At 37.4% G+C, this 25,947-nt stretch overlaps 1 protein-coding gene across 1 annotated transcript in view; it reads right to left on the bottom strand.

Moving 5' to 3' along the window:
* Positions 1 to 25,947, bottom strand: part of LOC132118006 (forkhead box protein P1-B-like) — a 58,532-nt gene that overhangs the window by 12,406 nt on the left and 20,179 nt on the right. The window contains exons 2-8 of the mRNA XM_059527478.1: positions 23,267 to 23,418; positions 20,422 to 20,508; positions 11,852 to 11,989; positions 11,527 to 11,616; positions 11,141 to 11,264; positions 7,895 to 8,060; positions 1,390 to 1,494 (exon numbers count right to left, since the gene is read on the bottom strand). Coding sequence (XP_059383461.1) covers positions 1,390 to 1,494; positions 7,895 to 8,060; positions 11,141 to 11,264; positions 11,527 to 11,616; positions 11,852 to 11,989; positions 20,422 to 20,508; positions 23,267 to 23,404 — 848 coding nt within the window. The 5' untranslated portion in view covers positions 23,405 to 23,418. The remainder of the gene's footprint in view (positions 1 to 1,389; positions 1,495 to 7,894; positions 8,061 to 11,140; positions 11,265 to 11,526; positions 11,617 to 11,851; positions 11,990 to 20,421; positions 20,509 to 23,266; positions 23,419 to 25,947) is intronic.

Below are 25,947 nucleotides of genomic sequence, written 5' to 3'. Positions count from 1 at the left end.
GAAATGTGATATATAAATAAACTTGCCTTATCCTGCCCAAAGTTGACTAAGAATATAAGTATAGTTTTATTTGCCAACACTAAGTTTAATCAGGAGAATACTGCAATATTACTTTTATATAGTTGGATTCTTTTAAGCAAATAATTGTACTGTTTGAGCAACCACAATTTTTTTGTGGAAACCATAGTATATCTTTGAATACAATTAAAGTTTAAAAGAACAGCATTTATTGGAAATAAAACTATTGTAACATTACACTGATAAAAAAAACACACACAGTAATAGCATTTGTAATGCATCAGTGCAGAAGAAATATATTAATTTCTTTAAAAAAAAACTTAACATCTAAACTTTTAGTGGATATTGCTACGAAAATCACCTCAGATTTTTACTCCCAAACATGCAATGTGAACGAGTTTGAATAAATATTTAAAAACAACGAATTCAAAAGAATGATCTGATCGTATATCATACATGTACAGGATGCAATAATACTACTGAGAAGTAGAGGGCGCTGTGTTCAAAGAAAATCTGAGCAAGGCTTTCATCAAATCAAACTTCCTCAAACAACTCCTCCTCTAACAAAAAATCTATAAACAACAAAAAAATGATTTATCCCTCCAACTCAAACCTTGCTTTTGAGAACATACATTCAATAAATAGTCTCCTTGGCAATACAGCACTGTATTTACTATTGAATAAACAGAGGGAGATTCTGACGATTTGAAAAACTAAAGTAATGCAGTTTTCCAGATCACAGCATCATCATATTTGAGAATGAATGAAAAATGCTATTCACAAAGGCTACATGCCTCATTCTCAGGTGCGGCACGTGAATCTCAGTGTGATGTGGTAGTTTGGAACATGTTGTTAATAGTGCAAATGCGCCTGAGCTGAGGAACAAAGGCAGTGTTGTGGCAATAGACAGGGCGGGGCCTCGGACTGGGAGCAGGGGTCAGGGTCATTGGAGGGGGCACAGATAAACATCCTCCTGTTGTTTGTTTTGGGAGGGATGGCCAGGATCACCATGGATACTCTGTTTATCAGTGCACTGAGTTCAACCCTGAGGGGCCCCACGGCTGCACCGCCACGGGGGAGAGAGAAAGAAAGGAAAGAGAGAAGAAAACAGAAAGAAAATAAAGAGACATGGGCGGAATATAGATATATACAAGTAATTGGAGGTTTGAGACAGTGGAAGGAGTGAATAAGGACAAAAACAAACAAGTGAACAGAGTGAAAGGGAAAGAACCACATAAAATGAGCTGTAAAAAAGGCAGCAAGCACACTCAGAAATGATAATTAGATTACAGCTGCTTACAGCTCCTCCTCAGATCTGCAAACAGGACAAACAGCATAATAAAACGCAGAGGATGAGAGCTGCTGACTCACTTGAGGAATGACTGGAAGTCTCCGAACACGGCATCGCAGCCTGGCCACTTGCATACGCCGTGGCTGTATAAAGGATGGGTGCTCTGGGAATGACTCTCCTGAGAACTGAAGCAAAAACAGACAATAAATGCACAGTCTGAAGCGTTCCTGTCATGTACTTTTTTTAAGGTCAATAGTACAGTATTGTGCTGGACAATGTTGTGATACTGTGCAAATATTGGCGCTTTGCACTGCGTGGTATGACACAGCCTGGCATGGCTTGCATTTTCACTGCAGTTTAGTACCACTTTAAGTGGGTGGTGTTATACACGTCGCAGCCAAGAGCTGAGCGAACTCCTGAAAAACGTTTTCATTCTGCACTGCCCCATCAAGCTCTCTCTGGATCCACTCCTCGGCTATCAACGAGAGGAACATCTGTACTTCCTCAACAGACCACGAAGCAGCCATGTTTTGATTGTTTAAAAAAGGTGCGCTCATTCAAATCAATTGTGTTCATTCAAAAAAAATAAATAAAGTTGTGTCAGATAATAAGCTGCCTGTGCTGATTTAAATCTAGCAGGTCTGGTGTCTCGTATCACAAGTTCAATGACGCAGGTAGTGATGATTCTCTCCGGCCAATCAGTGACCAGCAGGGCTTACACGACACATTTTAGTAATGGTACAGCTGTACCCAGTGGAAAACCCCCCAAAAGTAAACCGTACCGTGCCATACCATGCAATGGAAAAGCACCATATGTGACACACAGGGCTCTGCTCCTTCCATTTCAACCCAAACACACTACTACATTTTCATTTGTTCTTGAGCCATCTCTCTCTCTCTACCGTCTAGAACGTTTGCCATCTTTCACCTCTTTTTGCATCAGCCTTTCAATACAGCAATTGAGATTTTTAGGTATTTGCATTATTTTAATAAATATTTCCTACAGTTACTTTAAAAGAAAGAAGAAAATTAGCATACATTCTGAAACCAGAGTTTCTCACTGTGGTCAGACATGCTTCTAAGAGTAAGCTATGGAAAAAAAGATGAAGCAAACTGCAAGACTGCACCTGATACTGCAGATTCATGCTTTCCACGGTGTCTCTTTCCACTTGGCAGGCTTGTTTTTAATTACAATATTTCGATATTGTGATGCATCTTGTTGTGAGGCATGAATCACAGAGTGTGCAGTATCGTTAAAGAACTAGTCATGCAGCTCTATTTTAGATTGTTTGCATTGTGATTGCATTATTAATGCAGCATAATCACTATGATGTGATAAAAATAACGATAATGAACTTCCACATCGTAGTATTTGTTGTACAGCCGATTGTTTTTTATTTTTTATTTTTTTGTAAATCTAAGGTATTTTTTCCACTAACTTTTTGGGATCAGCAAGATTTAGTGTTTTTGAAAGAAGCTTCATCCTCACCAGACTGCATTTATGTGATCAAAAACAGATACAAAATGTCTAATTTATAAAACGTAATTTATTCTTGTGACTCCAGTCTTCAGTGTCTCAATCCTTCAAACATTCTAATTAGGGATGGGACGGTATGAAAATTTAATATCACGATTATAGTGACTAAAATTATCACGATTATCAATATTATCACGGTTTTGTTGAAACGAGATGAAAGTGTTCAAAAATAGTTGCTCACACTGAAAACATTTCAGCAAGTTTTATATTTAATAATCAACAAAAAACTAATAAAACAAGCAACTCTATGCACTTAATTTAAAGAAAGATTAAATTCTGTGGCATTTCCTTCCTTACAATGAAAAGTGTAGAAGCATAGAAAAGCATAGAAAAGTCACTGACTTTCGCCATTCCTTCTCGAAAAAAAAACAAAAAAAAACATTGTGCGCTGCGCTTGCGTCAGACTGTTGCTGGCTGGACATGATTTAATAGTGAGTTATTAAAACCGCGATAATCAAACACGGTTTTAATGATAATTCATTTTTAAACGATATTACTAACCTTCAGCACATTTTATCACGGTTATCAATATCGTCCCATCCCTAATTCTAATATACTGATTTCTTTTTACCAGCGCTGAAAACAATTGTGCTGCTTAACATTTTTGTGGAAACCTTGATAAATTCTTTCCAGGATTCTCTGATGAACAGAAAGTTTCAAAGAACAGCATTTATTTGAAACAAATCTTTTGTAACATTATTTTCGAACTGTAGTTTAGTGTGGTATTTTTAATGCATTTTTTTATATTTTTCATAAAGCTCTATTCTTCGGTCAGAAGCAGCTGAAAAACTAGCTGGACTTTGTATCAAACAGTGGACTGTTTGAGAAAGTGATTTATTTTTGTATTTTACAAAAATCCCAAGAATGCATTATTTGTTTGGGATCAGGCAAGGTTGTGTCCTTTGACCCCAGACCTTCTCCTTTTTGTTGCCTAAGAGAGCCCTGTGTGTCTCTGCCAGCAGATTCCTTCCCTTACACCAAAACAAAGAGAAAGCATCAACAGTGGGGCATCTTTTCTCTCTCAATGCTTGAACACAACCCCAGTCTAGGCAGATGACTCACATTTAACAAATTAAAACATACTTTGTTATTTCCATCCTTATAAGAATCTGAACAACCAAAGAAGCTAGCAAGCAGACACAATAAAACAAATATGAGCAATGAACCGTTTGTTCTTGCAGATGGGGCTCTGACGATCCCAGCCCAATGTCAAATGCTCACCTCTCGAGAATAAGCACTCAGCGTTACAGTAGTATAGATATCAAAATGGTGCATGGATGGTTTATAAAGGATTGATTACATTTCAACCCTCAATCCATCAGTGGGAAAGTGTGTTTGCATGTCACTCAGTAAGCCAGAAGGAGAGACGGATAGACAATGCCCACATGTTGTGGTCTTCTAGAAGGGGTGAAGGGTTTGTTCTCTGGTGCCAGCGGCTGCACTTAAGGTTTTAGTTGCAGGCGTCTCTCTGGCGGCCAGGAGTTTACATGACACATGAAACTGACCACACAGTCCTTGAGCTCTCACCCTCCACCAATATCATGCAAACAATCACAGGCGGGCCATAAAAAAAGCTCTGCTGACAATACAGACCAAATCAATGCAATGCTAGGACACAATGGCACCTACTGTAATCTGAGCATTTACTGTTAACAGGGTAGTGTAGTGTAGTGTGGTTAAGACTCGGGGCTGGGGAGCTAGAAGGTTGCTGGTTCTTAACCCCTATTTCTCCACTTCACACACTTTTGGAAACAAGTTCAAGCATATCCACATGCAGCAACAATGTTCACACAGTGAGTGTTTAAAGACTGACAACATGTCAAGTGCTTCTGACAAACAAGAAGCTCCTGAAAACATATAGACAAACAGGTTTAGACCTCAACAAACATGGAGATGGAAGAGTGTTCAAGTGTGTATATGAAGAAAGGCCCACAGGGAATGCATTGACACTGCCACCTTTCACACAGCCACAAAGACAAATGCCTTTAAAGACACCTGACATTTGTCAACAGTATTCTTCCAATACAACATACTGTATTAGGAACCTCCCACAAACTGACTGGTTTGATTAGTCATCAAATACTACATTTCAGTGAGATAAATACTATGAATATGCAAACCGGAATATTCAGCATTAATCGTCATGCTTCAGAAATCATTCTAATATGCTGATTTGTTGCTCAAGAAACATTTCTTATAATCAATGTTGAAAACAGCTGCTTAATATTTCTTATAAACAAAAGTTTAAAAGAAGAGCATTATGCGAACAGAAATGTTTTGTAACCAAATGTCTGCTGTCTTATTTAAAAAAATTTTTTGGTTGATTTAAAAGTAATAATTTCTTTCAAACAACAATTATTTTACTGGTTCGCATTATTTCTGATTGGTTGAGCTAACATTCTGGCTGTACCTGATGTCTTATTGGTTGGTATGCTCTAAAACTATGGCTTTGAATGTCTGCACTGCAGTGATGCCTAGATTCACTTTGATAAGTAAAATTCAGTTTGTGTAAAATGTGCAGTGTCAATCTGTAATATAAAGTAATAACGAGAACACTACTGAAACAGAATGTGGTAAATTCTTTGTGCTTTACTTGCTGGTGTTTCAGCGTGTTGTTACAGGAAGAATGCATTCACAACTAGTTATTCATTCTGACTAGCACGCTCAATTTAACTTGTGCATTTGGATTTTTTTGTGCAGATGCATGATGTATATGTTGTGCACATATCCGATTAATCTAATATAGGATATGTTTGGTCAGTAAATTAACCTGCGAGCGAAGAGCTTCAGTTTCCTGTTTTTCATTCACTGTTGTATGCCCAATTTTACCATTAGGAGCGAGTGAGCATCAAGTGCAAATATTAAAAGGTCCCATGAAGTGCCTTGAAACACCCAGCATTATTCTATGTGGTGAAGTAATTTCAACTGAAACAGGAAGTGAGGGTGGGACATATCTAACTTTTAGTTTTAGTTCCCCCCTTTTTAAAATAACCAATAGCGTTTTGTTTATATCTGCTCGGGATAGAGCCGTTGAGCTCAGTAAAGCCGCATTTGACAGCCACAATCTAATAGATTACCCCCCTAGAATCAATATGAAACTCTTAGTAAAACGAAATAGTGGTCATAATCATGCTGAGGCTGTGTAGTTGTAAAAGTTTTTAATATATGCCGACTCACGAATATGATCGCACCGCGTCTCTGGACCGGAGCCAAAGTCCGGATCAGACTGTGAGCGCTGCTGCGGTTCTCGTGAAACAACATGAAAGCAGACCTCATTTGCACCAATCGAAAACTCATTTACACTGTCTGAATCGTTCCCTATCACCTACACTAGTGTTGTCAAAAGACCCGGTACTTCGGTACCAAGTCGGTACTAAAAAAGTTTTAATGTGACCGTAGCAGGTTTCTTTAAGTACAGGTGGTACCGAGGACCCGCTCAACCCGGTTCTTGACACATACAGCGCTATGATTTCCGCGAAGCAGAAAACGCAGACGGAATCTCAAAATCCAGTCTTGATAATGAAACTTACATTTTAATATGGACAATCACGGAATGTGTCAAAGTTAGCATATATTAATCAAATCAAATCTCCGTATGGACCATTATCTTTAAATGTTAAGCCACAAAAGTTGGTTGAAATATGAATCCTGCATGTTCTGCGCGTCTCTGTGTGAATGAATGAATGGCAGCGACGTGTGGGTTTGTTTACTACATGGACTGAAGCGCGTGACTCTTGCAGTAATTTCAGCATCTGCCGTCTCAATGAGGACATAAATACATAAACAACATCACCAGAACTGTTCTGAGTCACTTCACAAGCATTTTACCGTTTCATCTGAGTAAAACAAGTGTCAAAATAAAAGTAGCCTGGCAAAATAAAAGTAAATTTTTACATAAAGGCATTGTGCTAGATATTACTATTATTTGGTAGAATGTATGCGGTACTGCTACTACTGAGGAAAAAATTAATAAAACATTATTTTTTAAAGAAATAAATCACAAAATTCTTTTCCATGTTTAACATTTAAATGTTTACATTTCATTAATTAAAATACAAATTAAATTTGGGTGAAACTTATTTACTGTTTTTCATAATTATATTACTTGTAGAAAAACTTTAAACATAATTGTAAATAAGTATAAAGAATGGTATTGGTTTTATTTTTAGTGATAAAAAAGTTTTTTTTTTTTTTTATTAGAATATTTTTGTGTTTTGCTTTGGTACCGAAATTGGTACAGAGAACCGTGGATTTTCACTGGTATCGGTACCGAATACTCAAATTTTGGTACAGTGACAACACTAACCTACACTGTGCACTATGAGCCATTGTACAGAAAATACTACACTCTGTGAACAAGTGACCGATCTCAGCCTGCACTTCAGCATCTATATATACCGTATTTTCCGGACTATAAGTCACACTTTTTTCATAGTTTGGCTGGTCCTGCGACTTATAGTTATTTATAAAAATTTATTTGACATGAACCAGGAGAAAACATTACCGTCTACAGCCGCGAGAGGGCACTCTATGCTGCTCAGTGCTCCTGTAGCCTACACTGAAAACATAGAGCGCCCTCTCGCGGCTGTAGACGGTAATGTTTTCTCTTGGTACTAAATAACTGCAACTTATAGTCCAGTGCGACTTATGTTTTTTTTCCTTGTCATGACGTATTTTTGGTCTGATGCGACTTATACTTAGGTGTGACTTATAGTCCGAAAAATACGGTAGTGCAGGGGGCGGGCACTTCGGATTCTAGAGAGCATTTGAATGGTCAGAAGATTTGATGAGAAGATGAAGTACGATGAGACATCAAAAAAATCGTTGAGCCATTTAGGCAGAAGTGACGAACTGCTTATATATACTAATGCGAATTTTGTCACTGTTTTGTAGCACAAAACAGATTACCTTAAGACAAACATATTGTTACTAACACCCAAAAACTTTAATTGTGATTTCATGGGGACTTTAAGTATTTTTAAGACCTAAATAAATGGCACATGCTTGAATGCAATAAAAGAAAATAAAGTTTAACGATGATGAAGTACCTGTCTCTCCGGCTGGGTCGGTGCACATGGTGTCCATTAGTGCTGGAGTGGTGGTTGAGGATCTGAGTTTTGGGAGGAGAAGGGGATTTGTCTCCTCTACTCTTCTCCTCCTGTCGTGCATCTGCCGTCTCTTTCAACAGCTGCTGAAGCTCAGCAGGGATCAAGCCTGTGAGTGAGACATTTCCTTCATTAGATCACTAGAAAACTAATAAGACCTCTATATCTATGATTTCATTTCTCCACTCAATGTTCCATTAACCTCTGAAACCAATGTGACTTGTAAGAGGTGCTTGACAGAGTGCGCCTGATCTCGAAATCGAGAAGTGAAAGTGAACTGCGAGCTCTCAAAGTGATTTCAATATCCCACATATTGATAGCGGCTCCCTGATGTACAAAAATTATACACAGTATTATACATATTACAAAATTTTTGCGTGAGCGGACACAAAAATCACGGGAGCACAAAACACACGTTGCGGGAGCAAGTGGTAATTGTCAGAAATAAATAAGAGGAGCATTATGAAATATTTCCATGCAGAGCTGTACTACAGACTCTCCATTAAGAACGTTATTTATTTAGTTAGTTAATTAGTTAAATATAAACTAGACACGTGCACTGAGGTAGGCCTGCTATTCATTTTCTTATGTCTGATGAAAAAAGACTGACGGTTTTTTAAAGGGCATAGAAGTTGTTGGTGTGTTTTCATTTTGTCATGTTAATTTGTTATTTAAGTGAAAAATATTTAGTGTAGGCCTATTTATTTTATTCTTTTTTTATTTATATTATTTAATTCTGTTTTTCTGTTCTCCGAAGCGGTGCAGGTGCGTGATAACTTGACGATGGGTAAATCCAGATTCTGTTGTTGCTGTTTGCATGTTAAAATAAACATGTGAAAAAAAAGATATATATATTTTTTCTTTTTCTAACGGGTCACACACACAGACATACGCTCAACCATTCTATTTTTATTTAAAGCAGTACGTAAGTTTTGCCGTTGTTGCCAACTGAAATTGCAGCTGTTTGTGGAATGATCTTTGTTGTGTGGGTTGTACTCCGGCACGGCTCCCACGCGGATGAATCTGATGTTTCAGGAGTATGTGTGGCAGTCAGTCACCGCACAGGGGTGGATATTTACTTTACTTCGCAATCACAGATTCTAGCCTACTTCTTGGAATATATAACCCAATTAAAAATTTTCATCGGATATCATCATTTGAACAAGTAACAAGTCTGCCATGTTTGTTATGACCAACTGAGGAGAAAAGAATTACAATAAATCGTACTACCAATGGTGATTTAATCGAACGATCGATTAGCTCATATCACATCAAACCATGCTAATTATTATTATTGTTATACTTTATTCTCAAATTATTAATGTTAACAACATCAGCATTGCCTATAGTGTGTATCAGCCTGTAGATTTTAATGTCTGTACAGTAGGGGTGTGCACGGATAGTCGAACATTCGAATATTCGTTCTGCTCTAATTATTCGATAAATAAAAATGATATTCGAATTTCGCAAAAAATAAATAAATAAATAAGTTCACAATAAAACCTAATTTGGTCACTTTCTGTGATTCTCCACGGCATATTTGAAGATGTATGCAAGCAAAACATAATTAATGAATGAATAAGGGGCCGTTCATGCGTAAAAATGCGTGGAAAACGCTAGCAACAATGACGCGCTCTCTCCATGAAGACCCGGAAATTTCAGCCAAGGATAAATGGATTTGCAGCACAAAAAAAAATCGCTTTCAGTAGCTCTGGCTGAGCTTTCAACGTTGTCAAGGGAAAGGATGAAGCTGAATGTTTAGTTCTTGTCACATGACCTGCGGTGCACTTGCGGCATTCTGAAAAGTTGAGATGTTTTTAACTCGATGCGGTGCGGACGCGCCTGGAAAAAAACGGATGCGCATCGCGACCGCGTTGCTTCCATTATGAGCGTGCATACTGCGCCTTCATTGGAAATAACGAACTTGAGCGCGCAAAAGATGTGTGAACGGCCCCTAAGAACTGCGGTCTTCTACAGTACTTCAAATATGCCGTGGAGAATCACAGAAAGTGACCGAATTCAAGAACATTGTTGCGGCATCTCTCAAGCAACGAATAAGCAACAAACTTGGAGAATGCAGTGAAAACTCCTCTTCTCGCGTCTGCCCTAGACCCTCGGCACAAACATCTCAGGTTTCTCGATGAACATTTTTTTGAACATTATCAGAACACTTTCCTTGATGCGAGTGGTGCGGATGCAGCCGCCGCCACCAACGATGAAGAGGATGCAATGCCCATTGCCCAGTCGTCGGAAAAGGCTGAGCCAGTTCTTCAGCGATGATTACAGAGTCCAGCCAAGAGTCCCGACAGCGTCTGTGCCATCAGAGCATTTTCTCTCAGCGGCCGGCCTTATTGTTAACAGACTAAGGAGCCGACTTTCCCCCGATCACGTTTACATGCCCGTGTCTCTTAACAAGAACAAGTAAAACAATAGAAAAAAAGAAAAAAAGATTTGCTGACAGTTTAAGTTCCAAAGTTAAGTGTAGGCTACGTTCTACAATAGCCTAATTGCTGCCGGCTGCTTTAAGTTTTTTCTTTGTTCACTTTTTTTTGTTTTTTCTTTGTTCACTTTTTTTTTTGCTTTTAATCTGTACTTTTGTTTGCTTGCACGCATTGTTAAAGGTTTTCAGCTACAAAACACGATGTGTATTGTGTGTAAGCTTGTTCAAAATGACGGAAACAATAAATGTTGCTGAAAAATAACACGTCTCATTAAACTTAATTTAAAGAAACGACTATTCAAATATTCATTTTTTGTGAGCTCAAATATTAGAATGTGATATTTTCGGAAAATGCCCATCCCTACTGTACAGTCAAATCCCTAATTGTCATACCATTCGAATTTTATAATTTATATAATAATTAATAATTTAATACTGGTTGCCTTTAAAATACACATCTTGTGTAATCCTAGGCTATCTTTAATCAGAAGCACATTTAAAACTGGAATATAATTTAATTTAATTCACATGCGTTTCATAAACACATAGTCCTTACTGGTTTACAATACGCCATCAAAATGATACATTTAATTATTCTAGCTGCTGTGAGAAAAGACTATAAACGATCCACCACCTGCAGGATCCTCACATGTAATCTCATCAGTTAACAGTTAATGTACAGATAATGAACAGTGGTTATCGGTCAGGAAAATTATCTGAAATGAGCATCCCAAGTAAGGGGTTCTTACCCTGGGCCAGTGTGCTGGTGAGAGCGGACGGGACAGACAACAGGCCCTGTCTCTGCAGGTTGAGCAGGTGCTGCTGTTGAACGGAGAGTAACTGCTGCTGTATAGTCATCTGCTGGGCCATCATCTGCTGTAAGAAATACAGAGACAGACACTTGACGCTCCCAGTACAGTCACTGCCCGTCTCTTCATTCATTCATAGCATTGTCGCACAGCTGGTACTTTCACTCAAGTGAGTAAAGCTGCAGACTCCACAGCTGGAGTCTTCACTCACTCGCAGTACAGTCGCACAAAGCCAACAAAAGACATAAATGTGGCAAGTGGAAATCTGGCACAGATTGCAATAAATGGCTCAGATGGTCCTCTGGGCTATACTGTGATGCTGTTACCTCTTTACTGGGTTTCCCAGCATGATGTTGCTGCAGGAGCTGCAGGTGGAGTTCCTCTTGCTGTTTCTTATAGAACTCCTGAAGCTGTTGCTGAGAAAACATTTACACCGAAAACAAGTATTTTACACACTAGTGAGGGAGTAATATATTGACCAGGTTGATTAATAATCTGAAATCTGGGCATTAACATTTTTAGATTATATGGGAGGGGAGCTGAGGACCACAGCCCTGAGTCTCTTTTAGTAACTACCTACACTAAATGATATTTTATTGTCGTTGCAGTACTGCAGATGCGAAGCTGCACCGCACTAATATGTGTATGTACCTGCTGTAACATGAGGGCCTGTTGTTGCTGCAGTAACAGTTGGAGCTGCTGGGGGCTCAGGACCTGCTGCTGAAGGATCTGCTGCATCTGTTGAGGGGTGATGGCCTGAGGAGTGATCATCCCCACTGATACAGCCACCTAGACATACACACACACACACACACACACACAACCACTTCATTATTTACCATGCAGTAACTGTTTATTAGGCTTGTCCTCATACCAAAAATGTAGTAGCCGATACCAATACCAATGAAATTTCAGGACTATCATGACACCGTAACAAAAACTAATATGCTTTTATTAGAATGTAAAATAATAATTAAAATACTTTAAAAAAAAAAGGGAAAAAAAAACATTGATTCAAGCTTTTCCAATTTTACAGTCTGTAATAAAGAAGAATAAACAAAGTAAATTACCAAAAAGTAATCAAATGTGAAAAACTACTGAAATTATTGTTGTAGTCTTAATTATTAGTGATAATGTTTTATATATTACTAATTTAGCACTGTCAGAATTTAACCGAGAAGCAGGTCTGTGATTAAATTTAGCTGTGCATTTTTTTTTCTCGTAATGTTGTATTAATAAAGTTACCATAATAAATGTATCCAGACAAGTGCAGGGAACAGTTGCCTCTTATTCTTAAATATTTCCAGTAATTAATATTAACAACAATGTACAGCAGCAGGTCAATTAGGCTGCACTTTCACTGCAAGATATTAAGTACAAATCCAATATTTTGACAAACACCTAAGGTTTTGTAACACTCATTTATATTCACTTAAGACAACACTGACTGTGCTTTCACTAATAACAAGACACACATTTTAATCATCCGTACACACAGCCAGATTATCACAAGGTATGAGTGTGCATCCGGAAATAGATAAATAAGAGTGTAGTTATTGAATGAAGTCAGACACTATGAAGATTTTTTAGGTGTCATTATCTTTTTATTTGAAGTACTGATTTGGTACCAAAGTCACTGTTTTTATGAAACTGATGCAATATGGACAATGTCAAGATGTAGGATGACATACTAATAATTTTTTTATAGCCTCTTCAAAATGGTTTTGACAGACTTCAAGTTGAACATGACTTCATCTGCACACCTTGTGATGTAAAAAAAAACAAAAAAACAAAAAAGCACATCACTAAATCCAAGAATAAAGGGCTTTCCACAAACCCAATTTCAATCATCTTCCCCAAGGATAGTAAACACTTTGAAAACAAGTGAACCACTAAAAACAGATACCAGAGTAGGACTATGCCAGACCTCTTTGTATATTTTATTGTTTAGACATTCAGGGAAAAGTTTCCAAGTCCTCTGGGCCTCGACAGTCAACATCAACAAGACCAAGTAAACAAATACACAAACAATTTTGAAAACCACAATGCTTACAGTCCTTAATAAAATGCAAGGACAAACCCGTCTGCCTACAACTGGAAAAGTATGGAAGCACATGGGTAGCAAAATTCATTTTGAAAAGGAAATATACAAAACTACAATGCAATATGTGAAATAGCAATGTATTTCTGTATTTAAATGTACATTTTCCTATACATGTGCAACATTTAGTGCAAAATTAAAATTATATTATATAATTTACATTTGCCATTTTCTACACTAGTTTTAATATGTAAATTATAAATATATTTTAATGTTTTACAAGTTGCAAAATTCAAAGCAAATAGTATTACTCAAATTGATTAGATATGTTTAACATGTCCAAGCAAAAAATGTAGCAAAATTATAATTTAAATGCAATTTTTCCTAAATCTATTTAGATTGCAGGAACGACACATTGGGTTGCATTGTCATAGAGATGCTATGTGATAATTGTAGCAAAATGCAGTGTGAATTTCAAAATGTAATGGTAGCAAAAATAGTGATTTAAATGTATTTTATTTTTCTTGCAAATGCATTGACACTTTGAATTGCATTTTCATTCAATACTCAATCCAATAATGCGATCAGTGTAGACTAGTCAATGTGGATTTGAAAATGCATTCTGAGCTGATCACGCCCCCAACCTGTCATTCATTATTTCAAGGCAGGGCTCAGAAACAAGACACACAGTAGGTCAATATTCCCCATTAATAGGCCTGGCGCAACAATCAATATATCGACTTATCGCACAATAAATGTACATGACCTCAATTATTTTTGGTGACGCAATATATTGCCCATTAGATTTACTTAATGTCACCATGTTTTGTACATTCCACTTTCGCCTGTGTCTTTTGCAGCATCTCGAACAATATGGTGTAGTCATGAGGAGCTATAGGAAAATGCACATTTAAATACAGATATACATTGCCATTTTACATATTGCATTGTCAAAATGAATTTTGCTACCCATATGCTTCCATAGAAAAACGTCTCTCACAAGCATTCATTTCAGTTATCTCCATTTAATTTGCCCATAAACCGAAGCAAACAACCAGTCAAGATTAAAAAGACAAATACATTATTCATTTGACAGCAGCTCAAACACCGACATTAAAAATGCTACCAACGAAAACAGACAAACAAAAATACCCACAACAGAGGCGAGTGTTTTAAATGTAAATGCACTGGATTCACAATGCGTTAGACCATGCTTCATTTGGCCTCTAGCAATTACCACATCTCAAGCCAAACACACACACAATCTCAGCTTTTAAGATGTTTACAGTAAACATAAACAGAATAATTCAAGTCACATTTACAGATTCGTATAAATAATACATACTGGGGTACACAGCAACTGTAAAAACAAAACTGGAGATTGCATTATAATTAAGTCTGTGAAACACAAACAAACACAAATTTCCAGTAAAGAAGTCTGTGTTCAGACTCGTATAAACATACTGCTGGACTGAGATACAGCAACTATGAGAGAACAATAACAGCTGACTCTTGTACTCACAAGATTTCCCATACACTGTGTGTGTGCATGTACAAGGGTTGATCATGGCTGTAAATCTGGAAAAAATTATAAAATAGTTCACCCAAAAGCTATTTACTTTTATAACCTTCTATTTAATGGAACACAAAAGGAGATAGATAGCAGAATGTTTACACTCTTCTTTTCCTACTTGGCACAATTACATTACACTGACCTCAGATTCTCATCCTCACAGATGATTGTGAACTGTAAGGAATTTACACTTGTTCTATAATGAATAATTCTATTAAATAATACAAAATTATATTTATTTCCAAATATTTTCTCCTGAAAAGTACTAAAACACCTAGCAGTCTGTTGCCAAATTATGAGACAATGGAGGGTATTAACTGGGTTACATGTAATCTTGGATAAAATGATGGTGAATAAATTATCAAGAAATTTTTATTTAAAAGTGAACTTATCCTTTATTGCATTTTATAATGTTGATATCACAAAATGGAATATATTTTCTTTCTCTTTACTTTTTTATATCAATGTGTTACGTTTGATGTTAAGTTGAAAACAAGTTGGACAAAAAAGTAGTTTAAAAGTAATAATAATAAAAAAGCAGGCAGAATAAAAAAACCTAAAATTACTTTACTAACTACAATTTTCATCTTGTAATTTGTAATCAGTAATGGACTACAATTTGTAAGTAATCTAACCAGCACTGTTATGAGATCATTTCATGTATTATGCATTGATACTAATTGTAGCCATTATATTGCAATATATTGCGGCACAATATACTGTTACACCTCTAGTTTTCAGACTTTAACAGTACAAAGGTGACATAAAACGTAATGCAAAAACTGAAATAATTTCAATATTTATAAAAGCTAAATATTATTTATGGTAATATATTTTTCTTAATCATAACTATTTATCTATTCAAAAAACTGTTTTAGAATGTATCTTTAATTACATGTTGTCATAAGAAGAACCAGTATGATTTTGCCTCATGAAAAACACAAAACCCAGTAGGCCCTTGAAGCTCTTGATCAGTTAAAGTCAAACATGACTAAAATTAATGACTTGCGGTTCATTAAGCAAGTCAGATTTATTCAGTAATTGCTGCAACTGATTCATGAGTGCTTTCCTGGTTGGCCATGTGCTGCATGCAACCAAAGTGTGATTATTTTTATTGTTGCTATTGTAATATTTGAATATTCCTAACTCACAACTCCACTGAAATATGATTTTTTTCTGTCGTGGTACTTTGGATTCAGTGGCGGCCCGTTGCCAGCCTTGCAAAGTGGTGCAGGAAACAGTGTTCCCTCTTCTTCAGCAGAAGAATACACTTCTAATGGTGTGTTCACACCAGACGCGAATGAAGCACGAGTGATTTACATGTTAAGTCAATGCAAAGACGCGAATAGACAACTTGCGGTGTGATTAACGCGAATGAGGTGATGCGAATGACACAATATGCACGAATGACGCACACTAATTGAGCGTTTCGACCGTTTGACGCACAAAACGCGTGATTCGCGCGAGATGAAAAATCTGAACTTTGCCGAAATTTTGCGCCGCGTTAACCAATCAGGAGCTTGCTCTAGTAGTGACATGATTACGACTTAGTGAGTGGAGGGAAAATCCGAAACAACAATGGAGGACAAAGTCATCGTCACTGTATGTGGATACCCGGAGCTGTATGATACTTCTTCATACTTTTACAGAAGCAGGAATAAAAAGGATCTTACTTGGAAGAAATAGATTAATTGAATAAAGACCAAAGATTACCTGTTAAATTTACCCAAAACAAATTATATTTTATGTTGAACCACTAAAGAGACATCAGAACCAGCGGTGAATGTCAGAAGGACAAGCCGAGTTGAGACTGCTCTCGGCAGATACATGAGGACTGAGCTCTCGCTGATCGTGTGGAGCTCGTCTCCGAAATCAGCGAAACACATTTTTAAATAGACGCTGCCTTTATAAATAAACTGTATATTTGAATTTAAAACAACTACATTCTCTCCTGAAATACTTTAAAAACTACATTTCATGACACGATAACAGTAATATTTTAATAATTATCAGAGTAAAAATGGTGGCTGAAATCACAATGCTGTGTGAACTCAACTGGCAGACCCCCCACCTCCATGATGCGAATTCGCATCTGTTGCGAAGTTAATTTCACTCATGAATGAAGTAGGGATGTGCACGGATAGTCGAACATTCGAATATTCGTTCTGCTCTAATTATTCGATAAATAAAAATGATATTCGAATTTCGCAAAAAAAAAAAAAAAGTTCACAAAACCTAATTTGGTCACTTTTTGTGATTCTCCACGGCATATTTGAAGGTGTATGCAAGCAAAAAATAATTAATGAATAATTAAGGGGCCATTCACATATCGCGCCTAATAAGGCTTGGAAAAGGCTATGCGCTCCGCTTTCTCCTTCTTTCCAAAGCGCTCGGGCAGAAGCGCTCCTGAGGCGACGCGTTCTCTCCATGAAGACGCGGAAATTTCAGCAAAGGATAAATGGATTTGCAGCACAAAAAAAAAATCGCTTTCAGTAGCTCTGCTACTAAATTTATTTAAAAATGGCAATCCATATACAGCTATGATCAGCTGTTCCTTCATCTTGGCTGAGCTTTCAACGTTGTTACAGGAAAGGATGAAGCTGAATGATTAGTTCTTGTCACATGACCTGCGGTGCGCTTGCGGCATTCTGAAAGTTGAGATGTTTTTAACTCGATGCTGTTCGGACGCGCCTGGAAAAAACAGGACCGCGTCGCACCGCGTGCGCATCGCGACCGCGTCGCTTCCATTATGAGCGCGCATACCGCGCGCCTATATTGGAAATAACAAACTTGAGCATGCAAAAGACGCGATATGTGAACGCCCCCTAAAAGAACTGCGGTCTTCTAGTACTTCAAATATGCCGTGGAGAATCACAGAAAGTGATCCAAGAACATTGTTGCAGCATCTCTCAAGCAACGAATAAACACTGCTAACTTGGAGAATGCAGTGAAAACTCCTCTTCTCGCGTCTGCCCTAGACCCTCGGCACAAACATCTCAGGTTTCTCGATGAAAACATGAGAGAAGTAAGAAAGAAAACCTTTTTTGAACATTATCAGAACATTTTCCTTGATGCGAGTGGTGCGGATGCAGTCGCCACGATGAAGAAGATGCAATGCCAAGTGGGAACAGTTCTTGCTGGAGCCATGTATTCCACCAGATGAGGATCCCATTCAGTGGTGAAACGAAAACACGAACCGCTTCACAAAACGTATTCGCTTAGCACACCGTTGTGAGTCCCGCCAAAGTCTGTGTCGTCAGAGCGCGTTATCTCCGCGGCCGGCCTTATTGTTAACAGACTAAGGAGCCGACTTTCCCCCGATCATGTTTACATGCCCGTATTTCTTAACAAGAACATTTGAAACAATAGAAAAAAAAGCAAAAAAGATTTGCTGACAGTTTAAAAGTTAAGTGTAAACTACATTCTGTACAATAGCCTAATTGCTGCAGGCTGCTTTACGTTTTTTCTTTGTTCACTTTTTTTTTTTTGCTTTTAATCTGTACTTTTTTTTTGTTTGCACGCATTGTTAAAGGTTTTCAGCTACAAAACACGATGTGTAATGTTCAAGCTTATTGTAAGCTTGTTCAAAATGACGAAAACAAATGTTGCTGAAAAATAACGTCTGACTCATTAAACTTAATTTAAATAAACGAATATTCGAATATTCGTTTTTTGTGAGCTCAAATATTCGAATGTGATATTTGTGGAAAACGCCCATCCCTAGAGTGAAGCAAATAAACTCAAAATGTATTCGTGCAAGTCGCGTCTGGTGTGAACGCAAAGTCAGAAGCTAAGAGGCAGCCTATATGCTGTATACATGCCGCATGTCTATACTGTACACATAACCACACATCACAGGGAAAGATTTTCCATAAAAATATCTTACTGAAGGAACAGCACCAGTATATTTTACAAATTTAAACAAACTGATATTCATAAGTACTGCACTTAAAAAAAAACAGCCTAAAGACAAATGAAAAATTTGCTTGTGAAAAAGCTCCAAAAGAAAAATTACTATGCCTTCGAGTCACAACACAGTCTAAACATTTTAAATGTCAAAGTCTGAGAAGAACATAAGCATGCCAGCAGATTAATGTAAATATTCTCTCTCGGTGGCACAGTAAGCACTGATGAGTGTTGTCTCCAAGACAACAGACAAGTCCAAACATTGTTTTGTTGCTGTTATTGTTCTTGCCAGTGTGTCAGAGAACCAACTCCCCGTGAGTGAGTACATGTCAACAAGAGATCGCTTCTGAAAACACAAGCCATAAATCAACAGGCTTCAGCAGCCCCAAAACAAATAGAGCCCGTTGTTATTCCCCTTCAATACCTTGAACAATTTTGGTGTGGTTCCCCGCCCAAAGTAAAAATAACATTCTTTCCTGCATTGTGCATCTGGGTAAATATAAATTGCAAAGGAAAAAAAAGAAAGAAAGAAAAAAAAACAAGAGGGGAAAAAAAAGCTCAGTTCTGTGAACACTGCCTTTAGAAAGACAGAGAAGTAATTCAGGGAATAAAATTACAGCTCAAAGACAGTGAGTCACAGAAATATAAGGTTCCAGTGACCATTCATTTCAGCCCTTTGTCAGATCAGATACCACGGACCCTAGTGGTCACTCACTTCATTAACCACTCCCTCTTATGATAGAAAATAAAGAGTCTGGAACAATTCTGAAACACAGTACTCTTCTACAGTGTCAGCAACAAATGATACAAAAAAGTAAGAAAAAATTAAGAATGACTCTTCAACAAATGAACAATGCATTTTAAATTTATGATCTCTAAGTTAAACCATAAAGAAAATTACAGCAATTTACGAAAAAATGCAATAAATAAAAGCACAGTGGGGAAACTGAAAATTTGTATTTATTTAATAAACTGCCTGAAAAACATTCATAAAACTCAAACAGACATCCAATACCTGAACAAACTAAAGCAAACATTATATCGTTTGCCCTTTCCATCTCAATACTCACAGACCTTGAGAGCTCCATGGGCGGCAGGAACAGAGAGCGGTGCAGAATGTTTGAAGACTAGAGAGAACACTAGTATCCTCCTACTCACCGCCGATGACCAACCCACTACCTCCAATAACACTCTCACTAGGATCCTAAACCTAATCTTACCATCAAGTCAGTCACATGGCTCGGGCTAGTAATCCCACCCCTTGCACTTGCCATAGTGGCATGTTGATTTGAATTACTGACTATCTGAACCCTCGTTTCACCACTTGCATGCACATTCACACGAGATGCATGCATAAAGCATTCAATTCATGATGAATAAATAAAGGCAGCTGTGCACTGGGTAGCATATATTGTGTTTGTTTGCAGCTAAAGCTCTACAGCTGTCTATTTCTCTTCAGTAATATAGCCTTATCTGTTAACTGACATGACAGAAAATACTTTTACAATAGGCTACACACAATAAAAGTGAACTTGTAATCTTCCATCGTAACAGTGTGTAATAATAAAACACCCTGATCACCCCATCTCTGTATGATCTGTTGAAGGCAGCATAAACAAGTCGGTTTGTGTAATAGTGTAAACAAAATGGTTCTCTGGAGGTGTATGTGTGTGCTGTGGGTGGAGGACAATACTGCTCTACCTGTGCGTCTGCCTCCTTTTCTGTGCTCTTGGGGGACTTCTCACCACTCGGTTGCTGCTGCAGATGTTGTGGAGCAACTTGTAGCACCTGAAGAGTCCAAAAAAACAATAAGTTTCTGATTGGCTTCTGAGCCGCTCTGCTCTCCCAGGACTATTCACATTGTTTTCAGGAACACAGAGGCAAAGGCAGCATATTTCGTAATCAAGACTGGCTGATAAAAAAGTGAAAGTTGTTTTGGAAAACTGTGTTGAAGGAAAACAAAAAGGAAATTCATCGATGGAAATTGTCAGTATTTACTGACTCAATGTCAATCCAAACCTGCATGACTTTCTTTTTCTGTTAAACACAAAAGATACTACTATACAACATTTTTCCACTAATGCTCTTTCGTCAGTGTTTAAATGAATGCTTTTGTTAACATTAAACTGTTTCAAAGCTACAGTAAAGATGCTAAAAGATTGAATTTCAAATAAATGCTGTTTTATTATTATTATTATTATTATTATAACTGTGTATCTATTATTTATTCTGACTCAAAGAATCGTATTAAAAAAGTGTAACCACAAAAAAATTAAAAAGCAATTAGAATATGATAACTATAAGAAATGTTTGAGCAGCAAATCAGCTTATTAAAATAATCTCAAGGACCATGTGACACTGAAGACTGTAAAAAAAAAAAAAATCACCATTAACATCATAAGAATAAATGATATTTTAAAAATATATAAATACACTATATAATTATCTTTATTCCATAAAAGTACAGTTTTACTGCATTTTGATCAAATAAATAAAAATACAAACAGCTTTGGATTTTTAGGTTAACTATCCCTTTAAGAACAACTCCACTGGATATATCCAAGCAAATTATGTTATGGGATTGATTTGGGTTTGATAAAAATGATCACAGCCATGAAGTCTCTTGACAAGTCCTCACAGAACAAATTAAGTGATGATTGTGCAACATAAAAAAAATAATAATAATAACCTGTGAAAATCCTGCTATGATAGTCCCACACGGCCAGTGCATAAGGTGCAGAGGATTCAACCTTTGGCTCTATTAACAGCCCCAGTCCCTTGGTGATTGGATAATGTCACACATTCCTCTGAAGACTATCACATGGTAACATTTGAAAAAACATTAGCATAAGTCTTTGCATGACACAATCTAAACCTGTTCTTTATTTAAACCAGAACATTATACACCTTCTGAAATGAAAAAAAAAAACAGCTGTCAGGAGGAAACAGCCACAAAGTAAATAGCCCAGCTGTGTCAAAACAATGAGAGGTCTCCAAAAGTTGTTGAAAGGCCGTCTCTCTCACTCTCTGTTGCTTTTGTCTTATTTTCCATTGTGAGGCCCTCCAGATAGAAATCAAGGAAAGAGAAATACAAATAGTGCAAGCGAACAATATCCTCAGCGTTGGGACCATCCTCTCGGATCTGACCTCTTACACCTCTGAAGGGTCACACATCTGGCCCTGTGGAACTCCCCTTCTCAAAAAGAAGGGTGGAGGAGACGAGCAAACGGATATGGGAGACTTCGACAGAGAAGTGTGAACAGAAAAGGGAAAACAGTCAGATCATGACACAGTACTCCTTGGGAGATGAAAACAACATGGGAAAGCATTCACAGGAGTGTTTGAGAGCCTTCTCTCGTTGTTTTAATACAGGACGGTTCCCTGAACCCACAGCTGTCTGGCCGATATTCCAGAGGTGACATCACACATCTGGAATCTGAACATGGGGCATCGGGACAATGTGTGGGTCTCTCTCAACATCAATCTGCAGGACTTTGTCACTGCTGTTACAATTTTAGCATGTGTATTCATTTTACACACACAAACGTGCCGATAAAAGCATGCATAAAGATTTTTAGTGACAACAAGGCTATTTCTGAGAGACAGAGCACACATCAATGCTTTAAATGAAGATGGGTGTGTCATACAATTGCTCAATTTTTCAAATAAGCAACAAGCCTATTGTGTAACAAATGCTGACATACCAATAAAAGCGTCATTACTTTGAAAATGTATTTCCTGGAACACTTTCAACATGTCAGTCTCATGTACAGCACAGATTTCACAATTCGCTTCCGATTTAACTGCAATTTCGATTCAATTCGACACGAACCTCTCTGTGAGTTAACACACTCAAAAATAAAACAAAATGTCATTTTCTCACACACGTTGTTCTGAACCTATATGACTTCCTTTGAAACACATTACTTTTAGTATTTTCTTATTCCACTGAACTACATAAATCAACATAGTAGCAAATTTACCATTACAGCTTTATACAATATTTACCATATTCGATGAGCTGTATGTGTGCACAATGATCACGGTTTATGCCTGAATAAAAGCCTAAATGAAATCTGTTCATATAAAGTCTCTACAAAAATACTTTGATTACACAGCATGATTCATATGGATGACTTTTAAGATGGTTACACAGACTTTCACTGAAGGAACAAAAGAAATGAGAATATTAAAAATATCTTCATTTGCAGTCCCAAGATGGGTTTGGAATGACAGGAGGGTGAGTAAATTAGGACAATTTCCATTTTTAGTTGAACATACCAAAAAAACAAAAAAAAACAAATAAGAAACTAGCAAGTCAAGTATGATTCAGTTACATTTTATTTTGATGAACCTTTAACTGCACAGGGCTGTAGATCCATTGCCACTAATGGTCTCTACAATCAACTTGGCTCACAACGCTTTTGGAAAGTGCAGCTCAGTGCAACTGACACTGAACTTTGGCTTCTGAAATTTTAGTAGTCTCAATGCAAGAAAAGAAACAAAATGACAAGAAACCATCAGCTAACATATTTTAAGATCTTACCTGTGTTTGAAGTGTCTGAGTTGTGGCTGACGGGGATGAAGATGTTTCTCTGGTTACTCTCTTCTCGCTCTCTGAGCTCTGACCTTCCTGCCCAGCTGGACTGCTATTGGTTGTTTGATCGGTCTTGGACTCCTGCATGTCGATATGACAACCTGAAACACAGGAGGAGGAAAAATAAGACAGCTGCCAGCAAAACAAATTACTTTTGACACAGAAGTGCATGTTTTAGAAAGCCTTTTCCTTTCTTTTCTTTCTGCCCCCACATAAGCCCAAAGAATAGATCATGACAAATCATGCGTGCCAGCAGAGTTGACATCACAACACAAACATTTGTGTTTGTACTGTTCACAAATATGATGGCCGCATTATAAACAAACAGTTCTGAGAATAAAGCATTTAATGCCAACTGACATGTTAATGCCAAAAACAGAAAAACACTCTCGAAAGACAAATCTTACATAAGACAAATCAAAACTTCTTTATGCACCTTGTCTTTGTAAAGGGCCTTTGGAATCAGATAAATATCTGTTTTCTCTTGAACAATCAATATCCTCCATCTTCCTTTCTTAAATTCGACAAACATCTGTGTGAAACAGGCTGATCACATCAGAGTGTTTACATAAAACTAACACGAATAAAAAGACAACATTCCTCATAGCCCGATACAATCAGGAAAGAGAAAGGCAAGAGCTCTAACTGTTCTTCACTTTCAGTATCAGAGTTGATGATGCTGGTTTAGAATGTTAATTTAATATGTTAATTATTGCAATTATGAATACGTAATTAATTGTCGATCCTAATTCGTTCTGCAAATTCCGTAAGGGATTTTTCTTCGCCAGATCAAGTACACTGTCATGGTTTTACATCTTAAAAAAATTGCGACCAAAAGTATTAAATTGTGAGTGAAGTTTTTGCTGAGGTCGCCATTCGTGACTAGGCATGAATTTACATGTTCTAATTTAAAATTAGCCTTTTTTCCTGGTTGGTTTGCGATTGCATCATTTGACGATGCGCATCAAAGTTTTAGTGTAAAAAAAGAGTTTCAAACAGTCCTCATCTCTGCAGCACAGCAGCGCTGACACACACCTGATAAACACAGTTCAATTGTGCAGCGTGAGAGAGATCGAACTGACAGACGTAAGAAGAGAAAGTGAGGAAAAGCAGCATCTATTTCGTGCAACAACTACAACTGGTAAAGCTGTCAGCTGTGTTGATATTGGCAATATCATTAACAATTCTCATTTATAACCACTAGGGCTGGTAAGTTAACGCGTTAATTAGATTAATTATGGAGAAAAATAACGTGCTAAAATTATTAACGCATATAACGCACTTGCCCCGCCCCAGACCTATGTGGATCATCTGCCATTTCATACAATCGACTGATGACTAATATGAGGCAGAGCAACAACTTACTGTGTGACGGAGCATAGAAAATGTCACAAAAATTCAAGATATGGGGCAAAATTCCCGTTTTGTCTCATATTTACATTTCGTCTCATATTTACATCACAGAGCTAAGAAATATCACACTTGCTGTAGACTAAGTGCAACATCACACGAGTGTGAATGTGATACTGAGTGTTATACAACAGTTCATTAAGAAGTTAATATTGTGTTATTTTTCATACAATGTTGTCTCTTTTGCTCAATTTTGCCAACTAAAACAAAGACAAATCAGAACTGTTCATCCCTGAGCAACCCACAGTGGCATTTCATTTCTTAATCCACGTTTTGAACGAATTGAGTGAACCATTTGGTGCATTGAACCATTGGCCAGTCGTGTTGGATTTTAAGTGGTGCTGCCAAAGTCCTTTTAGGCAAGTCGTGCCACTCGGCCGCCATCTTGGCAACACCTCCGGGCAGCTATTTCGGACTAACAAGACCAGGCTCCTATCTAAATGAATGGGCATAGAGTCAGAACTGCACTTTCACTGGTCACCGGGACATAAAAACTGCATATATAGAAACAGCAGTAAAATATTATAAAAAATCGCTGAAAAATTTTTATGACTTTGCCTCAAAATAAGGTTTAAAATGCCTTTTCCCCCACAGGTTATACTTTTACTACGCATGTGCAAGGGTTCCTGAACTGTGTGATTCCGTCAGTGAAACCAGACGATTAAATGTTTCCCGGCTTGACGGTTAAAAGCAGATAATTGGCTTTCCAGCGGGAGGGGCGGGACATGTGCATACAACCGCCATCTTTGTCGTTACGGGTTTTCCCTTATATAGTTGTATTGAGGATTGAGGAAGTGGCATGTCTCTTATAAATTGTCTCTGGTGCTGCACAGACCGATCGGTGTATGACATCAAAGTACAGCGAGAGTGATTCAAAAGCACAAGGAGTCGTCTGCTCTCTAAAGCTCTTGCTGTACTTTGATGTCACACATCGATCGGTCTGATGGTGATGACCCGCTTCAAGTCAAACAAGCCTAATGATTTAATCAACCATTCATAAAGGACCATTTACTTCACTCCAGAATGAATCAGCCATTTGAACGATTCAAATGAATGAATAAATGACTTGATGACTTAATTATTAAGACATTTACCATCACCTACTGGCAGTTTTAGTTTATTAGAGTATCATTTCATTAAAGAAATAATTTTATATTTTCATAGTAATAATAATAAAATTAAGAAAATAAACTTTTAAAGTTATAGTTTATCATTTACTC

This window comes from Carassius carassius, chromosome 37, assembly GCF_963082965.1.
Source record: "Carassius carassius chromosome 37, fCarCar2.1, whole genome shotgun sequence".
NCBI lineage: Eukaryota > Metazoa > Chordata > Actinopteri > Cypriniformes > Cyprinidae > Carassius > Carassius carassius.
This window is presented reverse-complemented; position numbering and strand designations above follow the sequence as displayed.